A 21,950-nucleotide genomic window follows, 5' to 3' on the forward strand; every position below is an offset into this window, starting at 1 on the left:
AAGTATGGTCCGCTCCTCCGACACAGAGGCCACGCGCATGGAACAGCAGCAGGGTTCAGGCTACTGCGAGTCATGAGCTGCCAGCCCTGTCTTTGAGGTGGGGCAGCCCAGGCCCCGAGATGACTCAGTTGGTATGCTACGTGTTTAGATTTCTCTTTTACGAGGCAATGGTTCTACTGTCAAGCCTTCTGCTTCTCTAAAGAAAGGCCTGTTCTCTGCTCCAAGTGCTGGTCTGAAGAGGAACAAAAGGAGGTTTATGTGGTGTCAAGTGCCTCAAAAATTCCCTGCTGGGGAGCAAAATAATAATACTAAGAACTCAATTCATCAACTCTTTCAATGTGCCAGGCATTCTGTTCAGCACTTCATACAGAGGATCTCAGTTCTCAGCATTGTCCTGCAAGGAAGATACTATCACTGCTCTCATTTTACCAACGAGGAAACGAATGAGACACCAACATGTTAAGTACATGCCCAGGTTCTCACTGTTACCAGGCAGTAGAAACAAAATTTAAACCCAGGCAATCGAACCCCAGAGCCCAACATTTCAGCACTGCTCTAGAGCACTGGTAACTTGACTCTTAGAAGCACCTTGATTGGAATATAATTGCTTTACAATGTCGTGCTAGTTTCTGCGGACAAGAAAGTGAATCAGTTACGTGTACACATCTCTCCCCTCCCCCTTGAGCCTCCCTCCCCCTCACCCCAATTCTACCCCTCTAGGTCATCACAGAGCACCGAGCCCAGCTTGCCATGCTATCCAGCCTTTTCCCATTAGGGACTACTCTTTGAAAGGTAAATACTCTTGGAAAGGGCTTCCCATGTGGCTCAGTGGTAAAGAACCCACCTCCCAATGTGGGAGATGTAGGAGACACGAGTTCAATCCCTGGGTTGGGAAGATCCCCTGGAGAAGGGAATGGCTACCCACTCCAGTATTCTTGCCTGGGAAATCCATGGACAGAGGAACCTGGAAGGCTACAGTCCATGGGGTCGCAGAGAGTCAGACACGACTGAGCACGCACACCAGTCTTGGAAAGGATTGATACTGATCTGCAGTTCAGTGCCAGAGATGACTCATGTCATATTCTTCTTGGGAGCAAAAGCCAGAGGGGGTCCTCCCCCTGGTGTAAGTAACATGCTCTCCAGGACGGTGGACAGCGGAAAGTGAAAGGCAAGGCGGAGATAGGGAGGAGAGGGACGGGCTGCAAAAGCAAAACCTCGCAACTTTATAATTTCACGTAGAGCACCCCTGACCCTGCAGTCAGCTCGCCTGGCTGTGAAACGGTGCAGGCCAGGCCCAAGGAAGGGTGTGACGGACTCTCTGAGGACTCACAGAGAGCCTTCGCTCACGCCAGCCTGTCAAAGGAAGCAGCGGTCTTGCCTGGCAGACCCTAACAGGAATTAGACCCAGAGGATGACACCTACATCCTGCTTTAAAACACAGGTGCTGACAGAGTCTCCTGACCAAACTCTACGCAGGCTCTCCTGAGCAATTTCCAACCAGACCCCAACGTCTGGGCTTCCGTGTTCACCTCTGCCTTGTCCGGCTTCAGCGAGGCTCCCGCTCAGCCAGCTCAGCCGTGCTCACTATCTGATTACCGTCCTGCTCCGAGTCCTCCCCCTCACCGTCCCACAGTGGCCTCTGCTCCCCCTGGCCTGCCTGAGCTCGAATCCTGTGAGGTCGGAGTGGCCTGAGTCCACCCCCACCCCACGCTTGATGTCTCCTCTGAGTAGCTGTCCATCCACTGCTGATCGCGTGGCTCCGCCACCCGCTCCCTGATTCAGAGCTGAGTCCTGTCTGTCTCCCCGCAGAACCCCACTGCGGGGGTCCATGTGCCTCTCATCAAAGGTCTGAATGAAGGCTGGCTTACCTTTCTTTAACAAGTCCTGTGAATACTTGCTGCTTTGACAGCTTTAGCAGTGCCTGGTGTGGGGAGCTGAGGAAAGCCCCACATTTGGCCTGAGAGCAAGAGGTCTTCCCCAGCAAGGGGGGCGGTCAGGATAGTGCAGCCTGAGACAGCAGCAGGCTCTTGCACAAGACAGACCAGCAGGCGTGATGCTACAGACCACCCTCCACAGAGGCCTCAAGCACAACCCCTTCCTCACAAGACCCAGGCGTGATGCTGGAGTGGGAAGCCATACTCCTTTTTACTTTTCCTCCTGCCAAAACCTGTACATGGTTTGTGGACTAAGAGCTCCTTTCAAATTCACGATGGTCAGTGTCCTGACAAATACATCAGGGTGAAATCTCAGGCCTGGTGAGTCTCTCGTTTTCTGGACAAGGCTGGAGCCAAAGAAGTGAGACACCCCTATGAGTGAGTACAGATCTCCCTGCCAAACGTGGGCATTTTTTAGGGGCTGGGGGCGGGGGGAAGGAGACACACGACTTGAAACATATCATAAATACTTACCTTTCAGTGTGTCTCAGTGGGAAAAACAGTAAATCTGCTAAAAATTCCATAATTTCTCCGACTAGGATGCTTTTCTCACCAAACAAACTTCTCCTGATATTTAAGCATTCTTGAAGTTTCATTTTTGCAAGACAAGTGTTTCCAGCAGCAAATCTGAAAACAAAATGCACGTGTGCGACTTACTGGAAAGATACATGCTGGCTACCTTCATTGTGCTTCCAAAAACAAATCTCATAAACGTCCTTTATATTCAAGACACAAAACAGCGCAGCAGTTTGTGTAAGCAGAGATTTGAGGCTTTCAACGTGATTGATAAGATGTGCATACATCTTCAGGAGAAACTGGGACACTATTTTTCTCCTTCCCCTCAAGCCTCCCTTCCACCACCACCCAGTCCCACCAGTCTAGGTCAGCACAGAACACCGGGCTGAGCTCGCTCTGCAAAACTGCAGGATCCCACTAGCGATCTATGTCACGCCTGGTAGTGTATACATATATGAATGCCACTCCCGACTCATCCCAGCCTCTCCTTCCCGCACTGTGTCCACAAGTCCATCCTCTACATCTGCATCTCCACTGCTGCCCTGCAAACAGGCTCATCTCTACCATCTTCTAGATTCCATACCTGTGCGTTAACATTCACTATTTGGTTTTTCTCTTTCTGACTTCACTTTGTATGACAGACTCTAGGTTCATCCACATCTCTACTATTGACCTTAAGGGTTGGACAGTTTGTTGCGGAGGGTCCTGTGCAGAGTATAATGTTTAGTAGCATTCCTGGCCTGTACCCAATAACCGCCAGTAGCAATGCCCCCAGTCATGACAAGCTAACCTGTCTCCAGACCTTTGCCAAAGGTTCCACAGGGGACAAAACTGCCCATGGTTGAGCACTACTGAACCAGAGGATAGAAGTGCTAAAATTCAGCCTTTCTTAACCCAATCAGTCAGGCGGGACATGGATTGGCAAGTATGGATTAAGTAGATTAATTGTAACAATAACAGATAACAATAACAGAAAACTAAGACATTTTTCAAGAAAAACACATGCTTACGTTAGAACACCTTCGGTGTATTTCATGGTAGCCTGGTCGCAGGGATTGCTGTCCAGTAAGCTGGAAATTTCAGTAGCACATTCCAAAATATGGTTTTCTTTTAAGTACTCCTCAGAGGCTGACTTTGCCAGGTTGTTCAGCACTCTGCCTGCAGGGAATAAATTTTGGCTCAAGGTTTTTTCCTGTAGAAGAGTTAAGAAGTCACTAGGCAAAGCATTTGGTAGCATTTCTTCATCGCTGCCAATAGTTGGGTTTTTTTCTTAATAAATCAATTACTGACCTACATTGCATGGGACTTGGTTTTCAAGTAACAAATTTTGTATGTGGGAGGCAGTTATGGGGCCAAGGAACAAAGACAATAGATTGAAACCAAATTCGAGTCTGTTTTACAAATGAACAGGTCAGAAATAGAGAATACAGATGTAGTGAGACCAACTATCATCATGGTAACCAAGTTCTACAAAAGGCAGCTGGTACAGCCTTGAATAAGGAACAACAAAACATTAAAGCCTTATGACAGAAACACACAAATAAGCCCCATAAACCTAATTAATAAATAACACGCTGTACCTAGATACACATCAAATGTACCCTTTGGAAAGGTCTAAGATTTTGCTAGTTATTTTGAGTTAGATATGCTAACAATAAGAGACTTCTAAAAAGTAGAAAGTTTTATGGTCTTCCAAAGTGAAAATGAAAGTCATTCAGTCATGTCCAACTCTTTGCAACCCCATGAACTATACAGTCCACGGAATTCTCCAGACCAGAATACTGGAGTGGGTAGCCATGCCCTTCTCCGGGGGATCTTACCAACCCAGGGATCAAACCCAGGTCTCCCACATTGCAGGCGGATTCTCTACCAGCTGGGCCACCAGGGAAGCCCACGGTTTTTCAAGTCACACTCTATTATACTGAAGTGAAGTCGCTCAGTCGTGTCTGACTCTTTGCGACCCCATGGACTGTAGCCCACCAGGCTCCTCCATCCATGGAATTTTCCAGGCAAGAATACTGGAGTGGGTTGCCATTTCCTTCTCCAGGGGATCTTCCTGACACAGGGATCGAACCCTGGTCTCCCGCATTGCAGATAGACGCTTTACTGCTTTGCCATCTGGGCCACCAGGGAAGCCCACACTCTATTATGGAAAGAAATAGAACTATAGTTATGCTTCCAGAAGGTGTTATTAGAGCGTTGCTAGCAGTATACAAGGCAGATTTAACTCCCTATACTATGGAATTCAGCTTTAACTATAAAAGATTACCATTAAATTATCAAAAAAGCATCCCATCATCAATAGCACCCCATTCGTTGACCAACTGGCTCTAGGAGGCCAGTCCCGGAACCCAGAGAAGTATCCCTGGTTTCCACATGGGTCTCCTCTGCTCACCAAGGTCCCAGCATGCCTGCAACCAGGCCTGCCTGCATTAGGATGATGACTTAGAAGCCAGCCTCTATCTGTGGAGCATCAGAGCTTTATAAAGACCAACACTAGAAGAGATTCTGCACGGCAAGTTGTCAGACAGGCCTCAGGGCGAGACAGGCCTGGATAACTAGTCAGATAGGCCTCTCGGACTCCTGGCACCAGAGGCGCCAGCGCTGGGAGCTGATGGGCTATATTTCATCTCTCTGACCTTCAGTTTCCTCATCTGTAAAGTGGGAGTAACTGTATATACCACAGGAGGTATACGAGAAGACAAAAGAGATCATGAACATGAGGTGCTTTGCATGTAGTAAGCATGAAACGAATGTTAACTATTACTATCAAGGCGGATTTACAGGTGAAATGCAGAGAGGGTAAGTAGCTTTCCCACGGTGACCTTAGATCTTACAGCAGACTGTAAAAACAGCTGTAATTCTCCACGCCAACCTGTACCCAACTCTCCCCTTGGCAATGCCACTCTACGCCTCCTCCTATCCAGAGGTCAGAGTCTCTTTCTCGGCCCCGGACTGAAGCCTGGCAACTTGCTGTGACCAATCACACGCAGAGTAAGAGGGTGCTGTGCCAGTTCTTACTTTAGGTGTAAACGTGTGCTCGCACTCTCAGAATTCTGCGGGCCCCCAGGGGAGCAGGACTGGGCTATTTCCTGAACGATGCGCAGCAGGTGCCCAGAACCCTGTTGCCACCAGACATCAGGGTGAGGCGTGCAGAGAGTTGGAGCCCACTGGCCCTGCCAGCTGGGCTGCAGAAGCTTGTATGGGTCCAGCCCAGACCGGGGGGATCTCCTTGGTGGCCCAGAGACACAGGCAACAACAAGTGGTTGGTTTTTGACCTACTGTGTTTCAGGGTGGTTTGCTATACAACAGAAGCTAATTGACATAGCTATTTAAATACGACATTAGTCTAGAGTCCTTATTCCTTGTCTGACTGTAAACAGGTGGATCAACAACGCTCAGTATCTACATTCAATGAATGCTCTTTGTCTCTGTTACTGTGCTGCCTCTGCGGCCTCGGGCATCAAACACTGAGGCCAACTTCAATCCCTCCCAGCGTCAGGGGCTTTCAAAGGAGCCAGCTCTCCATATTGGGTGGCCAAAGTACTGCAGCTTCAGCTTCAACATCAGTCCTTCCCATGAACTCAGGACTGATCTCCTTTAGGATGGACTGGTTGGATCTCCTCGCAGTCCAAGGAACTCTCAAAAGTCTTCTCCAACACCACAGTTCAAAAGCATTGATTTCTTCGGTGCTCAGTTTTCGTTATAGTCCAATTCTCACATCCATACGTGACTACTGGAAAAACCATAGCCTTGACTAGACAGACCTTTGTTGGCAAAGTAATGTCTCTACTTTTTAATATGCTGTCTAGGTTGGCCATAACTTTCCTTCCAAGGAGTAAGCATCTTTTAATTTCATGGCTGCAATCACCATCTGCAGTGATTTTGCAGCCCAAAAATGTAAAGTCTGCCACTGTTTCCACTGGTTCCCCGTCTATTTGCCATGAAGTGATGGGACTGGATGCCATGATCTTAGTTGTCTGAACGTTGAGCTTTAAGCCAACTTTTTCACTCTCCTCCTTCACTTTCATCACAAGGCTCCTTACTTCTTCTTTGCTTTCTGGCATAAGGGTGGTGTCATCTGCATATCTGAGGTTATTGATATTTCTCCCGGCAATCTTGATTCCAGCTTGTGCTTCCTCCAGCCCAGCGTTTCTCATGATGCACTCTGCATGTAAGTTAAATAAGCAGGGTGACAATATACAGCCTTGATGTACTCCTTTTCCTATTTGGAACCAGTCTATTGTTCCATGTCCAGTTCTAACTGTTGCTTCCTGACCTGCATTAAGATTTCTCAAGAGGCAGGTCAGGTGGTCTGGTATTCTAATCTCTTAAAGAATTTTCCACAGTTTATTGTGATTCACATAGTCAAAGGCTTTGGCATAATCAATAAAGCAGAAATAGATGTTTTTCTGGAACTCTCTTGCTTTTTCGATGATTCAGCAGATGTTGGCAATTTGATCTCTGGTTCCTCTGCCTTTTCTAAATCCAGCTTGAAATCTGGAAGTTCATGGTTCATGGATTGCTGAAGCCTGGCTTGGAGAATTTTCAGCATTACTTTACTAGAGTATGAGATGAGTGCAATTGTGTGGTAGTTTGAGCATTCTTTGGAATTGCCTTTCTTTGGGATTGGGATGAAAACTGACCTTTTCCAGTCCTGTGGACACTGCTGAATTTTCCAAATTTGCTGGCATATTGAGTGCAGCACTTTCACAGCATCATCTTCTAGGATTTGAAATAGCTCAACTGGAATTCCATCACCCCCACTAGCTTTGTTTGCAGTGATGCTTCCTAAGGCCCACTTGACTTCACATTCCAGGATGTCTGGCTCTAGGTGAGTGATCACACCATCGTGATTATCTGGGTCGTGAAGATCTTTTTTGTACAGTTCTTCTGTGTATTCTTGCCCCCTCTTCTTAATATCTTCTGCTTCTGTTAGGTCCATACCATTTCTGTCCTTTATTGAGCCCATCTTTGCATGAAATGTTCCCATGGTATCTTTAATTTTCTTGAAGAGATCTCTAGTCTTTCCCATTCTATTGTTTTTCTCTATTTCTTTGCACTGATCACTGAGGAAAGCTTATCTATCCTGGCTATTCTTTGGAACTCTGCATCCAAATGGGAATATCTTTCCTTTTCTCCTTTGCCTTTTGCCTTTCTTCTTTTCACAGCTATTTTAAGGCTTCCTCAGAGAGCCATTTTGCTTTTTGCATTTCTTTTTCTTGGGGATGGTCTTGATCCCTGTCTCCTGTACAATGTCACGAACCTTTGTCCATAGTTCCTCAGGCTCTCTATCAGATCTAGTCCCTTAAATCTATTTCTCACTTCCACTGTATAGTCATAAGGGATTTGATTTAGGTCATACCTGAACGGTGTAGTGGTTTTCCCTACTTTCTTCAGTTTAAGTCTGAGAGCCAAAAAATAAAAAACTTAACATGTAAATAAGAGTAGAGAGCCCCAAAATAAAAATAATAGATAAATAAATCAGAGCAAAAAGACAGTAAGTGGAGAGGCAGGATTTGAACACAGAAAAGCTGCCTTCACAGCCAGTGGTCCCCTTACTGCTCAAAGCAGTGTGAGTTGTGTCACAACAGGAGGAGTGCTCAGGGTGACCCCTCACATGCCCACCAAAATAATCCAGTGAACAAAGCTCACATGCCCGGTCCCCCATCTTCACGGTTGGTTAAGAGCCCAGGAGCCTGACTCTGAACCACAAGAAGCAATGCCCTCTCCACTTGCCCACCCTACCTTTTTGCTTCACCAAGTCCTGGTTGTCTTTTAAATTTCTCGATGAAAATTCCATCAGGTTGAACCACGCTTTCTGGAAATACTGGAAGCCTTCCTGAGTCATCCCTGTTTCCAGACAGAGCTCCCCGATAGCATTCTGTATTCTGGGAAGCATTTTGGTCACGGACTGACCCTACACATAAGCAAAGAGAACACATCCGTGAGGGGACACAGCATTAGACCAGGCACAGCCACCAGATGCCTGCCCGAGAAAGCTCATTGCATGATGAACCCGCAAAAGATGGCACGCTTCACAGCAGGTCTCGGGGAATTTTAAATACTTACAGAGTGCTTGTTACAGTGACACGTCTATGGGGAGACACCGCAAACCAAAACTAATCTTTGGAAAACGTTTTCTCAAGTTGTCAGTTAAAGGTAATTTTTTCTGAAGGTGAGAATAACATGGTGATGTCTCATATCTATTACAGCTCACGGAGGAGGTATTATCCAAACTCCAGCTGAACACCTAACAATCGCCATCTGTGTGACTCTTGAACTCAATTGGACCAGAGATCTGCTAACTTTACGGGGCTTTGTTTGGTTTGGGTTGTTTGTTTCTGTTTTCGGGGTTGTTTTTTGGCTGAATTGGATCTTAGCTGCGGCATGTAGAGTCTTTCACTGCAGTACACGGACCCTCTAGTTGTGGTGCATGGTCTTAGTTGCTCTGGGCAAGTGGAATCTTACTTTCCTGACCAGGGATCAAACCCACATCCTCTGCATTGCAAGGCGGATTCTTAACCACTGGACCACTAGGGAAGTCCCTGCTAACTTCATGTTTGATACATTTTTGCTTAAAGACATGAACTTCAATTTCTCTCCTGGTTTAGCGTGTTTATTTCAGGGATACTTAAACTTCATTACCTTAAATCACACCTCTATCAAAACCTTATCAGGACATAAGAATACACTAGTTGGTTATAATCTTTTAAATGAGAGCTAGTGCTGAGTTATCTTATTATTAATGTCTCATTTCAGAAAACTTAATATTAACAAGAATACCTGTGAATATGTTTGGCAATTAATAGGCCCTATTCAAATAGACAGCAGTACCATTACCAACGGTTATGTAACACTTCACGCTGTACTGAAATGTAGTGACTGAGTGAGCCTGTCTCCACCATGGGAATTCTTTCTGCTCCCCTGCACCTACTGAAAGTCACCTTCTGCGGCCTGACCCAGAGCTTTCCAGTAAGTGTCCTGCACACAGGTTGTACCTACTCTGAAATACTGACCTCAGTCCTGACGAGATCGGGCGTGTTCAGGGTGGTGTGGCCGTAGACTGACCTCAGTCCTGAAGGCAGCTGGGAGTGGTGTGGAGTCCCTGGGCATATACACCTGCAGTCTTTTACATTCCCTCAGGGTATCTTTCAAAGAGTCCCCTTCTCAGCAGCTATTCTAGATCTCAGCCCTAGTGCTCACACTGTCCATCCTCCACTTCAAGATGGCCTGCATGCTGACTTTACTGAGATCAAGACTACTCTGAAAGATTGCCCTCAGATATCGATTAAGATTATGACTGGGTACAAGTAACAGAAAACCCATATTAACAGTGGCTTGATTTCTCTCTAATGCAACTGTCAGGAAGTGGATGACACACCATAATGTCAGAAACACACTTTCTCTTATCTTACTGTTTGACCTTGCCTGACCTCCATTCCCAAGGATGCCTCTTGGTCTAAAATGGCTGCTCCATCTCCAGCCATCACATCCACAATCCATCCAGCAGCAAGGAGAAAAGAGGAAAGAGAAGGCACAGCCTTCACTTCATGGAAACTTCTCAGAAGTTATCCCCAGCACCTCGATTTAAATCCCATCAGCCAAAACCTAGGCAGGTACTCATATCTTGCTTCAACAGATGATGGAAAATGTAGTCTTCTTTTCAGTCATTTGATGAGGAGGGTGGGGACATAACTATGAAAGGGGGGCCAGATATTGGGGAATTATAGTCTCTGGTATGCCTCACTTCCCTTCTCTTTTCAACTTAAAATTAGCAGTGCTTTCGCCCATTTTCTTCCTTCCTGCCTATTCCAGAGGAAGGGACACCCCACCTCCTTACCAAGGGCCTGCTCCTTCCCTAGCTCTTGGGAATCATGTCCTCCTCACCACGTCCCCACCAGCATCTCCAATCCACCCCTCTCCCTGGGTTACTTCCTGCTCCACACAGACACATGTATCCTGGATCAAACCTAACCTGAACCTGGTACTATCCTGATTGCTCACCTTTCCCCTTTTACTGACACTCCTCAAATGGGTGTCAACACATGCACATTCCCATTTCATCACCACACATTCACCTCTTAAGCTCCGCAGACTGGCTCTTTCCACTACACCCCCCTTCCATCTCGGGGGTTACCACTGGCCTTCAATCACCAGGCCCAGGGTCCTTCTTTCAGTCTCATTTGTCCAGACCTCTAAGCAGCCACTGATGCTATTAGCCACTCCCTCTTTGATCTGGGGGAACTAGGCTGTCCTGAATGTCTTCTAATCTCTCACTCCTGTACAGGTTCTTTCCCTTTCCTCCTTTTAAGGGTAAGTAATTTCCCAATAACCAATTCCTACTGTCAATCAGAGATACTGTTTCCTCTTGTGGTTTCAGCATCCACATGTATGTAGATGTCTCTACAGTCTCTTTCCAAATTTCCAATCCTGCATCTCCCAGCTGACTAGACACCCCACCTGGATATCTTTCCTGAACTGCAGACTCAGCAGTGTAAATGTTAAAAATTCATCATCGTCCCTCCAAATCCAGCTTCCTCTTTGAATCCCCCCAAGTCCATCACCCAGACTCAAATTCTCAGGGTTTCCGTGGTTTCTCCCCATGTCATGGCCGTGTTTTCAATCAGTCTGAGTGGGGCAGAACCCCCATCCTATGGAGGATGACAGCTCCCAACCCACCACCAGGCCATGGTGGTCCTTTGACCCTTTCTCCCTGACCACATTTTGCCAGAATACTAATTGGTCAAATGCAGCTATATACCGTCAGCATCTTCTTTATGAAGACATGTCTTTTACTTCCCTCTTGCTCCAGACCATCTGCTTCTTGAAAGCAGAGGCCCCATGGCCCAAGGATTGAGCCTTATGGTTTGTGAGTATTCAGTAAACATTTGTTGATATGCACAGTGATTGTGAAGCAATCTTGGGTCATGGTCTGTGCTGGCTGCCACCTATGGAGCCCTGACCAAGCGAAACTCTCACCATACATGACTTCAGTGGATATTTACAGAAAGCCTAGGAAATGGGGATTATTACTTCTCTCTTCCAGGCAAGAAGCTGAGGCTCAGTGAGGTTACATCAATCACCCGAGTTCACATGGCTAGCAAATAGGAGAACAAGGGTGTCCAACCCAGACTGGCCTGTCGCCAAAGCTCTGCTCCGCACTTTTTCTTAACAAGTGAGCCTCTGACGCACAAACAGAGGCCCCTTCACACAAGCATCCTTTAGTGTTCCTGCGGCTCAGCGCACCTACTGTGAGGTATGAGAGACAGGGTCATGAGACGTAGTTTTTCGGTAAGCATACTTACGACTTTAAATCAGGGTTTCTCAGCTTCAGCACTGTTGATTTCTGTGCCATATAACACTTTGCTCTGGGTGGGTGCGGGGTAGGGGGCGGGGCTGGTCTGGGCCATGTAAAAAGTATAGAGCGTCCCTGGCTTCTACTCACTAGATGCCATTAGCAACTGCCCCTCCCAGGTTTCGACAACCAAAAACGTCTTTAACATTGCCAATCTTCCTTCAGAAACAAAATTGTCTCCCAGTTGAAAACCCCTGCATCAAAATTTTAAAATAACTTAATCTAAAGAAATTACAAAAGTGGTACAGAACGTATATAGCACAAATAACAAGCTCTTTCCCCTCAAAAATATTCAGCACATGCTTCAAAGAAGTTGTTATTGCCAAAAATAGTTTTAGAACTTCTCTTTTGGAAATGCCTTCAGAGCCTAAAAATAATTCTTTTAGTCTCTGTGGTAGTTAGTCCTAAAGCACTGTTGCAAAAACATTTTGAGAATAAAATCGTAAGATTGATGCCTCCGAAAGGAGTGCTCTGAAGTGGGAAATCCTCTCTGAATGTCTCAGCTTTGTCACACTTCCTGAGCAGCCACCACCTCCCTTCACACCTACTCCACAGGTTACGCTTCTTCACTGATGGAAATGCTGGCAATGACTTCTAACTAGACTAGGAGCTCTGTAAGAGTAGAAACTGTGTCTGCCTCGCCTGCTGCTATCACCCCAACTCCCAGCACAGAGCCCAGGCGGGGCAAGACCCTCAGTGAAGGTTTGCTGAGTGGATGTCTGAGTGACTAGGTGAATGAATAAATGAATGGCCAAGCGAGAGAATGAGTGAGTAAATAAGTGAATGGCTAAGTGGATAGATGACGGAACGAATGAGGGAATGAGTGAGTGAATGAATGAGTGAGTGAGTGGATGAATTAGCAAATGGCTCAGTGAATAAATAAGGCAATGACTGGATGAATGAGTAAATGAAGGACTGAATGAGAAAATGAGTGAGTGGATGAGTGAGTGAATGAATGAGTAAGTGACTGAGAGAATGGCTGAAATCAGGCCTTCAGTGATGACCTAATAACATAATTGATGCTTTCCAAGAAGATACGTCAGTGATGAAAACTTGGACCTCGTGAGGAAAAAAATTTGGTGCAGGGGTAATTCCCTAATCATAAGATATCAGGGAATCACTGGACTCTACTCTGACAAAACGCAAGAGAGGTCGAGATAGCTCTAATCAAACTCATTATCTGTAACCTAGGCCCTGGTTACTTTTTAACCCATGGATGGTAATAAAAGGAGCTTAAGGTCTCAGTGTGTGCACACACTGAGAAGTGCTTTGTGCACCTGCTCACTTCACCCTGTTAGCAGCTCACCAGACAGACTTTAGAACCTGCAACAATGGAGAACTCTGAGTCAGAGGCTCACATTCTTGCCAAAGTTGCACAGCATTAGGTGCCAAAGCACTTTCAATTTGGGTCAGTCTGTAAATAGCCCAGGCTCCTGCACCACTCCAATGCTACCTTCTAAGGACACAAAGTATTGCAAATTCAAGTTGGCTCATTGATTCATTTGTCACGTTTACTAAGCACTGAAGAGGCTGTAATACAGCATGGAAGATAAATAAGCACACCCTCTGCAATAAAGGGACTTGCAGATGTCGAGTCTTACTCATCTCTTTAGATGGAATTCCTTCTAGAAAGATGTGTGTTGATGGGACACAGACAGACCTTTATGAGAAGGTGAAGGCCTTTGTTTTCAAGCAAAAATAGCTTTGTCTTGGGTTATACTACTCTTGGTCCAAAAACTACTACAATTGGTAAACAGTTTTTAAAAGGCCATTAAATGTCATTCTAAGAACACTTATAGTTTTATGTTATAAATGAAAGTTTCATTGTATTCAACAAGCCCAAAAGGTTCTATTTTGGGAAATGTAAATCAATAATAGGAACAAGATAATCAACCTTCCCCAACATCTTTCTGAAAAGTATAACCAACTCTTTAAGCAGTATTTTATTAGTTTATTTCAGTCCACTACTCACTTTACCCCTTGTTTCTTTATATTCCTCTTCTCCTCCAAAATGACACCTATGGGTGTCATCGTAGTTGTACCTCCCTTCTATTTATTGCTTGTCATCACTAATACACAGTTTGGGGCACGGATTAAAATCAAAGTTTCCTCACTGATCAACATAAGTAATGATTATTTATTATTCACTAGTTCCTCTCTTTGTGGATGAAATTGTAAGTGAACAAAGGTAAATGACACCTGAAAATATTTAACATAAATTGAATAACAATTGAGGATTTAAAAAATTATTTCCCAATTTACCTGCAGTAACATATTCTCAATGCTCAAGAGTAACTCTTCTGCTTCACTGGTCTTGCCCAGAAGTTTCAGAAATCTTGCAATAAAGAATATTAATCGGCATTTGTCAGCAGCAGTAACCTTAAAAAGCCTGCATTCCAACACTAGAATGGAAAGAAAAGTCAATAATCCTAAAGCATATTTGTAGAGGAACAAAGACTGCCTATCATTTAATCTTGATAAAAGAGTTAAACATTAAATATTATCTCTAGTTCACTGTTTTTCTCTCAAAGGATCAGCACACCTGCTTTTATTAATATTAGGGCTTACATATATTACTGAGTATCTTAAATCACCACGTGAAAAATAAGTCAAGGCCTTTGACTAACTTTCATAAGTAAATTTTGAAAACCAAGGAGTCAAAAAAGAGTATTTCTATAGCTCAATCCATATGCTGTTGTCATTTGTATTTGGGAGTGATTTTCAGGCAATAAATAAAAGGCATTTAAATTTCTTACACAATTCTGCCCTCTGTTGCAAATGTCTTGAATTACTGGCTTTAGCAGAAAGAACAAAATGCAAGAAGAACAAAATAGGGAGCACACAATGTGTGTGTGTGTGTGTGTGTGTGTGTGTGTGTGTGTGTGTGTGTAATGACTGGTGTAACACACAGTTACACCGTATCATGAGCTTAGTCATTCAGTCGTGTCTAACCCTTTTGTGACCTCGTGGACTGTAGGCCGCCAGGCTCCTCTGTCCATGGAACTTTCCAGGCAAGAACACTGGTGGGTTGCCATTTCCTATTCCTCACCTTATCATATACAAATGAAAAAAATACAGAATTTTTGAACTTGAAGATTCACATACATGGTAGCACAGAGTCATCATTTTCAGAAATTCTCTTTCCAAATGTTCCAGTATCTAAATGCTACATTTGTCCATTTGTTACATTTCAAACTGTTGTGCCTAATGTGTCTGGAACAAATAAATTCTTTTTTGCAAACAGACAGATCTTTTATTAAACAGTCAGTGGATATTACACTCCCAAGACCTGGGACGGGCCAACCCCAAAGGAGAGGCTAAAACAAATATATTCGTATCCCTCATCTGTTCCTCTGGACAAACTGTTGGCTACCCAGACCTCGGGGATCCTCTTACTTTCATTCTGCCAACGTTTTGCTGGCTCCTCATTCATGCACAGAATAAGTGTTCAGAGAGCATCAAGACGTCAGGCAGCATCCCAGGCTCTGAACAGCAAGCACAGCAGACCAGGGAGGAGCCTCAGCACTGGGAGGCCTCCAGGAGCCTCTGATTCCCAGCTCTGGTGCCTCGGGTTGGGGAGCAAAGCTAAACAGTGCCAGGGGAGAAAGAGTGCTGAGGGCCAGAGTTCAAGACACTTGTCTGTGGTGGCTGTCTGAGCAAAGCGGCTTGAGGTGGGTCAGAGAACTGAGGGGTCGAGCTAAGTGATGGGGGGACCCTGAGAACCAGAAGTAGCTGCTCAGAGCAGACAGAAAAGGGCAGAGTGGGGGCTTCCCTGGCGACTCCGTGGTGAAGAATCCGCCTGCCAACGCAGCAGACATGGGTCTGGTCCCTGATCTCGGAAAACCCCACGTCATGGAGCAGCTAAGCCCGGGGGCCACAACCACTGAGCCTGTGCTCGGGAGCCTGTGCTCTGAGCTCGGGAGCCTGTGCCCGGGAGCCTGTGCCTGGGAGCCGGTGCTCAGGAGCCTGTGCCCGGGAGCCTGTGCCTGGGAGCCGGTGCTCAGGAGCCTGTGCCCGGGAGCCCGTCCTCAGGAGCCTGTGCCCTGAGTTCAGGAGCCTGTCCTCAGGAGCCTGTGCCCTGAGTTCAGGAGCCTGTCCTCAGGAGCCTGTGCCCCGGAGCCGGTGCTCTGAGCTCAGAAGCCTGTGCTCTGCAACAAGAGGAGCCGCGTCGAGAAGCCCGTGACTGCAACTAGAGGGGAGCCCCTGCTCACCACAGCCAGAGCAAAGCTGTGAAGCAACAAGGACCCAGCACAGTCAATAAATAAACAAAGTTATAAATCACCTGCCTCCATCCACTAGAATAAGACCATTTTTTAAAAAGGAAAACAAAGAAGAGTAGTGTGGACACACCCAAGGGATGAGATCCTGCCCACAAGCGGGACTCTTACACATTCCAGGGGGTTCCTGAGTCCAGGTTCCTGTCAAGAGCTCAGGTTGGAAGGATGGAGCCCATCACTAAGGGACTGTTCGGCATCTCCATCGTGGTTGGTGCTATTCCAGGCACTGGAGATACAGCAGTGAACAGGAGAGAGGAGAGTCCTACTCTCCAGGGGCTTATATTCCAGCAGCTGAAAGGGTGACAGTCAGGGGAGAGGGGAGCAGAGATCCAGGATTAAAAGAGGAAACAAGGCAGTCTTGTAGCTGTAGTAGGTATGCCAAGAATTAAAACAGGTTAACGTAACAGAGAATGGCTAAGTACAACGTTCAACTGGAAGGCCACCCTGGGACGGCTGAGATCCAAAGAACCAGAAAGAACCGGCATTACAGTGAGTGGGAGGAATGTTCCGGGCAGAGGGAAGAACATTCCTGGCAGGGGACCCGCGATGCCAAGGCCCAAAGGCAGAATGCACCTGAAGGACAGAAAGAAGGCCGAGGAGGCTGGCACCCAGAGGCCAAGGGGAAGAATCATACAAAATGACGCTACCCAGGCGTGCGGGGGCCAGGCTGTACCAGGCAGTGTAGGCTACAATGAGGTATTTAGATTTCAGTGTAAGTACCACAGCAGGCCAGTGGAATTTTCTTAATCTGCAATGTGACATGATCTGCTTTACGTTCCTAAAAACTCATCTTGACGACTACGCAGACAATTGATTTTGTAGGAACAACAGTGAAAGTAGGGATGGGGGGTTGGGAGGTCCAAGGGGAGGGGATGTATGTATATAAACAGCTGATTCACCTCGCTGCAGAGACTGACAACACTGTAAAGCAATTATACTCCAATTTAAAAAAAAAGTAGAAGTAGGACAACCAGTTAGAAGGCTGTTACCACAGGCCAAGGGAGAGGAGATAGTGGGCTGTTATCACAGGCCAAGGGAGAGGAGATAGTGACCAAGGCTCACTAGAGTGATCCCATCGTAGACCTGAGGTTAACATGACCCCTCTAACTTCAATGTCATCCTGAAAGTCGCAGCTAGTGCAATAAGATAGGAAAAGGAAATAAAAGATATACACATTGGGAGGGAAGAAGTAAAAGTTTTTCTTTACAAATGATATGACTATCCATGTAGAAAAACCCAAAAAATAAACTGAAAAGCCCCTGAAACATATACATTACTATATTAAAATAGACAGCCAGTGGGAATTTGCCGTATGATGCAAGCAACAGAAATCTGGTGTTTTGTGACAGCCGAGAGGTGTGGAACAGGGTGGGAGGTGGGAGGGAGATTCAAGAGGGAGGGGACACATTTACACTCATGGCTGATTCCTGTTGATGTATAGCACAAACCAACACAATATTGTAACTATCCTCCAGTTTAAAAAAAGAAAACAACAAAAAATAAGTTAATACTTAGTTGTTATTAAAAAAAAAAAACTTCTGGAACTAGAAAGCAATTATAGCAAGGTTATAGGATACAAGGTTAATATTCGAAAGTCATTGCTCTCTTATGTAACAGCAATGAACAACTGGAATTAGACATTTAAAACATAACAGCACACCAAAAATGAAGTACTTAGGTATAAATCTAACAAAATATGTATATGATCTATATGCATAACACTACTAAATTCTGATGAAAGATACTAAAGAAAATCTAAATAAATAGATGTGGTTTTCCTAATAGCTCAGTTTGTAAAGAATCCGCCTGCAATGCAGGAGACTCCAGTTCGATTCCTGGATTGGGAAGATCCCCTGGAGAAGGGAAAAAACTACTCACTCCAGTATTCTGGCCTGGAGAACTCCTTGGATGGTATAGTCCATGGAGTCACAAAGAGTCGGACAGGACTAAGCAACTTTCACTTTCATTTGGGCTTCCCTGGTGCCTCAGATGGTAGAGCGTCTGCCTGCAATGCAGGAGACCCAGGTTCAATCCCTGGGTTGGGAAGATGCCCTGGAGAAGCAAATAGCAATCCACTTCAATACTCTTGCCTGGAAAATCCCATGGATGGAGGAGCCTGGTAGGCTACAGTCCATGGGGTTGCAAAGAGTCGGACACGACTGAATGAAAAATAGATATACCATGTTGATGGATCAGAATACTCAACACTGTTAAGATACTTGACCAATAGATTCAATGCAATCCCATTAAAAATCTTCTATAGATGTCCAACTAACTTATGACAAACTTTTTTACCAACTTCTTGTAGCAGAAACAATTCAATAGAGATAGTTTAATCTACAAATGGTGCTGGAAAAATTGAACATCCATGCATAATAAGAAATTAATCTAAAAAAAAAGAAATTAATCTAGACACAGACATTCCACTTTTCACAAAAAATTACTCAAAACTGATAACAGACCTAAATATAAAATGAAATATTAGACAACGTTTAGAAGGAAATGCTGAAGAAAAGCTATGTGACCTTGGATTTGGTGATGACCTTAAACACAACATCAAAAGCACAATTCATGAAAAAACATTGTTAGACTTTATTAAAATTTAAAACTTCTTCTCTGTCAAAAGCACTATTAAGAGACTGAAAAAACAAGCCACATATTTGTGGATAAGATATATGTTTTAATAAAATATATATCTGAGAAAAGATTTCAATCCAAAATATACAAAAAACTCAAACTCAACAACAAGATGTGTAAAGATGTTCAACATTGTCATTAGGTAACTGCAAATTAAAACAACAATGGAAGGTATCACCACATACTTATTAGAATGTCTAAAATTTAAAAATTGACAATACCAAATACTAGCAAGGATACAGAAAAACAGAAACTCATTCATTGCTAGTGAGTCTGGCAGTTTCTTACAAAGGTAAACACAGTCTTACCATGCAATCCAGCAATCATGTTTCTAGGTATTTACTCAACTGATTTAAAAACTTGCATGCAAATGTTTATAGCAGATGTTTGTCCTTCAATAAGTGAACTGGTAAACCGTGGTACATTTGTACCCTGGAATATTATTCAGCATTAAAAAGAAATGAAGTGTCAAGCCACGAAAGGAAATGTAAATGCATATTCGAATCACGATTGTCAATAGGATTCCTGACAGCTTAGAGAGAGGCAGGGTTGGACATGTTTGAGAAACATTTAGGAAGTTAAAAAATGCCAGGACTCGGTGATAAAATGCATTTGGGGAGAGAAAAAGGAGAGGTAAGTATCAAGGATTACTCCAACGTGGTAAATTGAGAGACAGTCCCTGGAACAGATCCTGTTTTGGAGAGATGTTCATGAGTCTCAGTTTTAGATGTGTTGGGTTTGAGGAACTTTGAAAGCATCAGCCAAGTGGAATTAAGTAGATGGATAGATGGATTTGGGACTCAGGGGATAAGTGCAGCTGGGCAAGTAAACCTGTGAGTCACATGCATATGAACAATCACCAAAGCCATGGACACAGATAATATTCCTATGGTGAAAATAACGGTGAGAGGAAAAGCGCTTTAAGGAACTCTAACAGTCGGGAGCCAGGAAGAAGAGAAGGAACTAACCAAAGAAACAGAAAAGCTGCAGCCAGAGAGACAGAAGATGAAGCAGGGGGTATATTATCAATAAAACCAAGACCAGAATGTTTACTAGAGCAGGGCCAGGTCAGAAGTACCCACTGATGCTAACAAGACAAGTCAGACAAGGACTGAAAACATTCTTTGGATGACCTGTTCATGGTTATCTGTATTTTTATTGAAGAGTTCATCATTTTCTTATTGATTTTAAAAGCATTTTTACATATTAGAAACATTAATCCTTTGCCTGATGTATACGTTACAAATATTTTTCCCACTTAACACTCGTAGTTGTGTTTCTGCTTTTCTCAGAGTTGATTTGTGTTATTTTACACATAGAAACTTCATGTGTTTATGTTGGCAGATTTATCAAATATCTTCTCTTTCATGAGTTACCCTTTTGCTTTCTTGCTTAGACTTATCTATATTTTCTTATGGTGTATAGTTTTCTGAATATAAAACTTCACTTTCTTATATTTAATTTTAATCCTCCTGGAGTTTATTTTGGTGCAATGTTTCAGATAACAACTTTTTACCAAATAGTGTATCATTATCACAGCACTATTTATTCCATAATCCACCTAATTTGAAAAGCTTCTATCATTTACTATATTTTTTACATCTAGAACTGAATCTGAATTTTCTATTTTGTTCCACTGAGCTATTTTTGCTCCCAGTAGTATTTTAAAAACTATTATTGCTTCATAATACGTTTAAATAACTTGACATTCAAATTGCCCTCATTATTTTAAGCTCTTATTCTTGTATATTTTTTCTCCAAAAACTGTGGAATCATTTTGAAAATTCAGAAATGACTTCATCCCATTGGGAGTCTAGATAAAATTATCTTATGTCTGTCTGCCTGAGTCAGGAAGATCCCCTGGAGGAGGGAATGGCCATTCCAGTATTCTTGCCTGGAAAATTCTTGCCCTACAAATCAATTGGGGAAGAAGTGATTGCTTTATAACACTGAGTTGTCCTATCCTAGAATATGGTATATCTCCCTACAGACTGAAATCTTATTTTCTGTAATTCTGAAGTTTCTTTATAAAAATAAAGATTTGCAGATTTCTTATTAAATTTATTCTTAGATATTTCATGTTTTATATGGCCATAGCATATTGTATCTTTTATACTTTAAATTTTTCTGTAGAGCTATTTTGGCCCACGAAATATTTAGACTCTGAAGGTATCAAGTGCAAAGCTTCACACATTAGTCACGAAAAGCTGATGTTCTCCCATCTACTACAAACTTCTGACGAGATCCTGTAATGTACTGCATTAACCCTTTGCCCTGAAACCCACCCCTTAAGTTTAAAAGCATGATGACTCTCCTCACCCCACCACAGCCACCGCCTGGAGGGCATCCAGCCATCTAGTTGTCAAGATGGAGCCAGGCTGGGATCATCCTTCTGCCATGTCTTCTCGCCTTTGGCACTGTCCAAAAAATGTGACGGCCACCAGAAACGGGTTTTCTTTACTTTGATGTGACTCAGGACTCCAGGCAAAACCGAAAGTATCATGTCGAAGAGAACCTATAAAAACTGACCTGACTATAAAAGTTGTCTTTTTGAGTCAAAGACCTCTCTTCTGGCCCATCAATCAGAGATGCAGCTTTCCCAGCCAGCGCCGCTGGGTGGGGTAGCGGGGCCTGGAAGCATTAGCCAAGAAGCGAGTCCCAAACTCAGGACTCCGCACAGCGTTCCACCAACCCAAGAAATCAGGCGTCTTGTTCTCGTCGCAGCCACCAGGGGGAGCCAAACCACACGAGAGGGAGGGATAACGAAGAAGCCGGGCCGGCGCAGCTTAACGGACCGACAGCCTGGTGGAGCCAGGAGAGATGTCTTCTGCTCCCAATAAAACTAAAGCCAGTGGGTACTCTTAGGAAACGCTCACTTTTTAAGGAGCCTACCAGAGGCAGGTCCGGGTCAAAAGTATAAGCAGCCTATTTACCTTCCACATGGAGGATGAGTGGGTCAGACAAATTTCAAAAGTATATAAATCATACATGGTCATGAGAATAAAATCTAGATGTCTAAGGACAAAAAAGGATAGAGGATTGCCCCAATCCTGGTGGCTCAGGGGTAAGGATTCCACCTGCAATGCAGGAGCCGCAGGAGCCACAGGTTTGATCCCTGGGTTGGGAAGATTCCCTAGAGGAGGGCATGGCAACCCACTCCAGTATTCTTGCCTGGAGAATCCCATCCACCTAGGAGCCTGACAGCCTACAGTCCATGGGGTCACACAG

At 44.4% G+C, this 21,950-nt stretch overlaps 1 protein-coding gene and 1 non-coding gene across 7 annotated transcripts in view; one reads left to right on the forward strand and one right to left on the reverse strand.

Annotated features, from left to right (window-relative positions):
• The window catches only part of LOC136169828 (putative tetratricopeptide repeat protein 41), an 83,249-nt gene that overhangs the window by 22,799 nt on the left and 38,500 nt on the right, over nt 1–21,950 (reverse strand). For all 6 annotated transcript variants that reach the window (XM_065937979.1, XM_065938006.1, XM_065937961.1 and 3 more), the window contains 4 exons: nt 14,071–14,210; nt 8,199–8,370; nt 3,461–3,608; nt 2,409–2,561 (listed from right to left, as the gene is read on the reverse strand). In XM_065937979.1, coding sequence (XP_065794051.1) covers nt 2,409–2,561; nt 3,461–3,608; nt 8,199–8,370; nt 14,071–14,210 — 613 coding nt within the window. The remainder of the gene's footprint in view (nt 1–2,408; nt 2,562–3,460; nt 3,609–8,198; nt 8,371–14,070; nt 14,211–21,950) is intronic.
• Nucleotides 18,060–18,131, forward strand: TRNAC-GCA (transfer RNA cysteine (anticodon GCA)). The gene has a single exon. It is a non-coding gene; the product is annotated as a tRNA-Cys (tRNA).

The sequence above is a fragment of the Muntiacus reevesi genome, chromosome 1 (assembly GCF_963930625.1).
Source record: "Muntiacus reevesi chromosome 1, mMunRee1.1, whole genome shotgun sequence".
NCBI classification, from domain to species: domain Eukaryota; kingdom Metazoa; phylum Chordata; class Mammalia; order Artiodactyla; family Cervidae; genus Muntiacus; species Muntiacus reevesi.